The sequence below is a fragment of the Cyprinodon variegatus genome, unplaced genomic scaffold (assembly GCF_000732505.1).
Source record: "Cyprinodon variegatus isolate N-32 unplaced genomic scaffold, C_variegatus-1.0 Scaffold844, whole genome shotgun sequence".
Lineage (NCBI taxonomy): Eukaryota > Metazoa > Chordata > Actinopteri > Cyprinodontiformes > Cyprinodontidae > Cyprinodon > Cyprinodon variegatus.
In genome coordinates, this window is record NW_015151297.1 from 175426 (window position 1) to 181340 (window position 5915).

Here is a 5915-nt window from a genome sequence, read left to right on the forward strand (position 1 = left end):
ATGAGTCGATGCAATCAGCTGGTTTTCCTTAGATAGAAAACTTTGAATCAATCTGACTGGATGATCTGGTTGATCTGGATCTATAAAATGACCTGAGATGGCATGATGTGAATTACAGCTATAGAAATAAACTGAATAGAATTATTCAGTTCTATAGATCATAGTACTCATCAGAGAGCAATCCTTTAAAATACTGAATAATATTCTACATAAATATATAATATTATAATATATTAATATAACATGTTGTGTCTATATTATTATTTAATTGCAAAATATAAAACTTTTCATATCTCTTATCCAGTTTGAGTTCAGGTTAAATATTTTTTAATCTGCATAAATCTGTAATCTGAAAGGTAATTTTAAAACTTCTCGTGAGATTATTTTGATATTCCAGCAGCGTCTCCACTATTTCCGGTTTTATTTTGAAAGGAGGCGGAAACAGGAGGGTTTTCTGCTCTCTTGCAGTAACTTTTAAGCTCTTGTTGTGAAAACCGGAAGTGTGTTTTATTGTGAAGGTCTGTAGCGGAAGTGGTCCCTCTGTTTATCTCAGTTCCTCCGCAGCTGTCCCTCAGACTCCCCCCGCCATGGCCTCCTCTCCGCGGCCTGCTCTCCTCCTGCTCCTCCTCGGCCTTTCCTGGGCCTCCTGCCGGCTCCACATCCCTCCTCATGACCAGGTGGCCCGGGTGGCCCGCTTCATCGCCCACCAGTGCGACTGGGCCTCCATGGCCACTATCTCCACCCACGCGCCGGTGGCGGGGCAGCCGTTCTCCAACGTGTTCTCTGTGAGCGACGGGCCCCCCGGCAGCAGCTCCGGGGTCCCCTACATGTACCTGACCCACATGGAGGTGTCTGTCCAGGACCTGCAGGTGAGCGGAGCGCAGCCACAATAACAGACAGCTGACGTCACCGGCATGACTCAGCAGGTTATGCAAACAGATAAGATCTGCTTAGAAACAGTGACGCTGCAGTTTGGAGCCCGGGTCACGTGACCGGTCAGGTTTTATAAGCAGGAAGTTGTTTTTTTAATCAAACTAAATCTTATTAATTATCAGAAATGAAAAGTTGTTGTTTAATCTGTAATCCTTCCAGAAGCGTAGAGGAATAATGAGGTCTGTCCCCAGGTCCACCCCCAGGCGTCCCTGTCCATGTCTCTGGCTCAGACTGACTACTGCAGGCTGCAGGGCTTCGACCCTCAGAGTCCGCTCTGCGCTCACATCATCCTGTCTGGATCCGTGGTCCAGGTAAGTCCTGGGTGGGGGGGTTATGTCCAGCCCGGTGTCCTGACCCGGACCTTCTGTCCTCCAGGTGAACGGGACGGAGGCGGACTATGCGAAGAAGGCTCTGTTCAGCCGACACCCGGAGATGATCGACTGGCCCACAGACCACAGCTGGTTCTTCGCCAAGTTCAACATCACCCAGGTACCAGGACCTCCACAGCCGGGCCTGCTGGACACGTCCTGCTGGACACGTTACCCTGGACACGTCCTGCTGGACATTTTCAGTTGGACGCGTCCTGCTCCGTCCCGTCTGACGGCGTCCTTCTGTTTCAGGTCTGGGTTCTGGATTACTTCGGAGGGGTGAAGACCGTCAGTCCTGACGAGTACTTCCAGGCTGCGCCGCACAGGAAGCACCACTGAAGGTGAGCTGCTGGGAGTTGTAGTTCTTTATCTGCTGCTTGTAGTCCTCAGATATTCTTTAAAGTTAGTTACGATTTAGCAGAAAATGAAATAACAGAAAATAGAATCTAGAATGAATAAATGAATAAAAACATTCTGCTAACGATCCCGTTTAATTAGAATCAGTATTAAAAACTTTAAAGCTTTTATTAGGCTGATCGGAGCACAGCGCCCCCTGATGTCCACTCTGGTTATTACTCTGTTCAGGAACCTTTGACCTGACCGATGAAGATGGAGCGATGATGATGATGATCTTTCCTCAGGGACTGGAAGCTCTAATGTTCTCTGCTCTGCATCCAATCAGCTCCCTGCTCTGATTTCTGCTTCCTGTTCAGATTATTGATTCATTTCCAGGTTAATCCAGATTAAAACATCAAAATAATATTGAATTATCTACATCTCCAATCAAAGTCATTATAAATATTTAGATTGATTAAATAATAACCTGATCTCCCCTTTTTACCAGGATGCCTGTAGGGCACCAGTTTAGGGCCACTGGGAAAAGTTTTAGTTCAGTTTAATGTGGAGAAAAAAAATCAAAGTTGTGACTAAATTCTGACTTTAATCTGAGAATTCTGAGATTAAATTCAGAAATCTGAGATTAAATTCAGAAATCTGAGATTAAATTCAGACTTCTAAGATTAAATTCAGAATTCTGAGATTAAAGTCTTTCCTGAAATAAATACCGGTAGAAATCAATGAATTAATTTTTTCAGTGGCCCTAATCCTGTAATGTAGCAGATTGGCCACTAGAGGGAGACATTGTACAGAGTATTAAAGCACTTTAATATGTAGCTGTTTCATCCAGGCTGGATTTTAGCCAAAGTGTTTGTGTGAATCAGAGGTTCTCCTCCTCCTCCGTCTCCAGGGAGGACCTCAGCTTCTTCAGGAGGTCTCTCTCCACGCTGCGCCTCTTTTTTCCCGTGTTTTCGTTGAACTCTGACCTTTTGAATGTGTGACGTGTTTGATTGTAGCCGCTCTCAGATTAAACAGTTTGAAAATGAAAAAGACAGAACCTGCAGCAGACAGTTTCTGTCTCTGACTACATTTCCCATGATTCTCAGTGTTCAGGAGGCGCAGCCTGGCTTTAGGTTGTTTTTCCAGATGATTTCTCTCCTTTTTGGGAGGATCAGCTGTTTGAGTTTCTCAGCTTGTGTTTCTAGAATCATCTTTGTTTTATATTTTGGATCAGATGATATTTTTGGAAGATAAATAAAGATTTTTAAACAAAAAGATGCGACGTTTGTGGTGTTTGAGGATCCACCTGGAGGTGATCCTCCTGAGTCCAGATGTTTCCCTCTCCTCCTGCAGCTCCAGCGGGAGGTTCTGGGCCCGGCCCGGCCCCTGGTACCAGCTGAGGCTGCTGAAGCGAGCTGGTTTCCTGCCGCTGTGTGGGAGAAGTGTGTCGCCGTGTCACCTGGCGCAGCAGCTCCTCACCACTTCCTGTTCCATTTCATCTCGGCGCTGCAGACGAGCTCGCTTCACTTCGCCGCCGCCGCTGCAGAACCCGGAGCTTCAACAAGAACCGTAGCGACTGCTCTGAGATGGACCGGACCCTGGTACCAGGCCTGCTGGTTCTGGCCTCGGCGCTGCCCTCAGCAGGTAGGTCTCACCTTCAGAAGCTTCTCAGAACCGAGCCGGTACCGTCAGAGTCCGGTTCAGACCACGTTCAGGCGGGTCTTCCTCTGTGTGACGATAAAACAGCAGAAACCTTCAGATTCAGGATGGACCAGAACCGGAGCACTGAGGATGGACCAGAACCCGGACCGGTACCAGGACCGATACCGGGACCGGTACCGGGTCAGGAACGCAAACACAGAAATCTGATTTCATCTTTTACTGTTTCTGGCTCTGAAAAACACGTTGAACGATTTTCTAAAAACGTTAAAAAACTAAATGTTGATTCAGAAATTTTTATGATTTCATTTTTTTTTTTACCTTCGGATCAAATTTTTTTTAAAGAAACTTTTTCTGTTATTTTCTGAAAGCAGAAAATAAGAAAAGTTTCACCAAAAACATCAAAGTTTGAGATGAACGCAGCGTCTGGCGGCCATCTTTAGTTTCTCCAACAGAACCGAGTAAAAAGTGGCGTTTCTGGACCTTTAGGTGAACAGAACCGACCTTCAGTCTGTAGACTGACCTCCGACTGTTAGCGTAGCGGCTAGCAGGCACCATTAGCTCTGAAGAAAAAACATTTTAATGTTTGGAGCAAAAATACAACTAAAAGTCATTAAAACACAATTATTATTCATTTACTCATTATTGTTCAAACAAAAAAAAATTTTTTTTAATCCAAACTTTCAACCTTTAAACTTTTTTTCTTTGTTTTATATAAAAAACAAACTTTTAATTAATCAAATACCTGCTTTTTTAAACCAAATAAAAGTCGATTTAGCGTCACTAAAAAACATGATTTGATCAGAGAAAAAAACAAACTGTTGAAAAATAAAGAAATAATTAAATTAAAATGATGCGACTCGATGTTTACGCCGTTAATAACGCTTCATTTAAAACATTAATGTCACTTTTTAATAATCATTTAAATAAATCGAAGCCCTTTTTCTCAAAGAAAGGAAGCTAAACGTTAGCGTAGCTTCAGGCGGCCATGTTTGATCCAACTTTACCAAATATTCTGGATAAAAAACTAAAAAATAAACCTTTATTTTTCTGAAATGTAACATTTAATATCTATTTATAGGATCTGCTTTAACAGCAGCGGTAAATTGATTAGCAGTGAGCTAGCTAACAGCGTTAGCATCGACAGACGTCTGATTTTAACGTTTTAGTTTATTAAAGAAAGACGCAGCTAATTAGCTAATCAGACTTTATGGATTAATTAGTTAATAATTAGCCAGTTTAAACTTAAAACAATATTTGAAGCAGAAATTTGTTCCAAAATAGCAGAAAAATCAAATATAAACTCAGTCTGATGGATTAAAAACATTTTTAGTTTCAATTAAAATTTAAACTTATTTCAACTTAAAATAAAAAGATTAAAATGAAATTTGAGTCTAAAAATCATTTGAAAAGTTTTAGAAAAATTTTAAAGTTCCTCATTAAAATCATTTATTTTCTTTCACTTTAGAATTAATGTTAAATATAATTTTTTACGAGTTTTAATAAAATTATTTAAATAAAATCTAATGTTAAAATATTAGCCGACCAGAACCAGAACCAAGAGAACCAGAACCAAGAGAACCAGAACCAAGAGAACCAGAAACAGAACCAACAGAACCAGAACCATCTGGGCTTTTTTTAACCGTTTCTAAGCTGAACACGAAGAGCAGGAAAAGGTTCTGTTTCTGACGGTTCCGTCCGACCCGGACCCAGCTGTGAAACGGGTTCTACAGAACCAGAACCGGTAGATCTTAAGGTCAGACTGACGGCGCTGAAATCCAGCCGACCTAAAGTAACCTTCTGAGCCCGCTTCCGGTACCGCCCGACCCGAACGCGGTTTAATAAACGCTTCACTGGACCGCATCAGGTTGGTTCGCCTGAATTTGGGGCGGACCCGTTAAACTTAGGCTGCAGAACCAGAACCACTAGAGACAACCAGAACCAAGGGTGTGAACGGGCCTGGGTTCTGTTTAGGTTCTGTTTGGTCTAGTCAAAGTAAACTGAAACCAGGCAGCAGAACCCTGAACAGAACCGGACCCTGAAGCTGCCGGAACCGTCCTGAGGTTCTGAGCAGCAGCGGGTCCGACCCGTCTCTGAACGGTTCCGGGTCCTGAACCAGAACTAGAAGTTCTGCTTGGATAAGACGCTTCCTGCTGAACAGGAAGGCTGATTGGATCAGCTTATCGGACCAGAACACCAGAACCTCATCATCCTTAGAACAGAGAGAGTTCTGCCGGGTCCAGGAGGAGCTTTCTGGGTCAGAACTGATGGACTCCTCAGTCTGCAGCGCCTCCTCTGTCCAGTCAGCCTAGATCCAGAGCAGATAGAACCTCTCTGGTGGCGCTAAAGCCACACAGGAAGCAGCTGTGTGGCTTCTGAGCTGTGAACCAATCAGATCATCTGCTCTGCGGTCCGATAAAGTGACCACAGAGCAGAAGGAGGCCGGGCGGCACGGCAGCCATGTTGGAGGGAACCCAACCTCACAACATGGCTGCTGAGGCGGCGCCCTGGATCCAGGCGTCAGCTGTGGAGGGTTAACTGCCAACTGAAACCACAGCAGGAGATCAGAGAGGAGGAGGAGGAGCAGGAGGAGATCAGAGAGGAGGAGGAGCAGGAGGA

The 5915-nt window shown here is 44.0% G+C and overlaps 2 protein-coding genes across 2 annotated transcripts in view; both read left to right on the plus strand.

Moving 5' to 3' along the window:
* Window positions 1-492: 492 nt before the first annotated feature.
* creg1 (cellular repressor of E1A stimulated genes 1) lies at window positions 493-2206 on the plus strand. Its single transcript, XM_015397188.1, has 5 exons — window positions 493-869; window positions 1125-1244; window positions 1309-1422; window positions 1554-1642; window positions 1887-2206. Exons 1-4 carry the CDS (start codon window positions 588-590, stop codon window positions 1638-1640), a joined length of 603 nt encoding a protein of 200 aa, XP_015252674.1. The 5' UTR covers window positions 493-587; the 3' UTR covers window positions 1641-1642; window positions 1887-2206.
* Window positions 2207-3016: 810 nt separating this feature from the next.
* The window catches only part of cd247 (CD247 molecule), a 19938-nt gene continuing 17039 nt past the window's right edge, over window positions 3017-5915 (plus strand). The window contains exon 1 of the mRNA XM_015397189.1: window positions 3017-3281. Within this exon, the coding sequence (XP_015252675.1) occupies window positions 3224-3281 (58 nt within the window). The 5' untranslated portion in view covers window positions 3017-3223. The remainder of the gene's footprint in view (window positions 3282-5915) is intronic.

Excerpts from the sequence above, each read along its gene's own strand:
- creg1 (XM_015397188.1), top strand. The coding sequence starts at position 588 with ATGGCCTCCTCTCCGCGGCCTGCTCTCCTCCTGCTCCTCCTCGGCCTT. Across the intron at positions 870-1,124 it reads TGTCTGTCCAGGACCTGCAG|GTCCACCCCCAGGCGTCCCT; the intron begins GTGAGCGGAGCG and ends GTCTGTCCCCAG. Across the intron at positions 1,423-1,553 it reads CCAAGTTCAACATCACCCAG|GTCTGGGTTCTGGATTACTT; the intron begins GTACCAGGACCT and ends CTTCTGTTTCAG.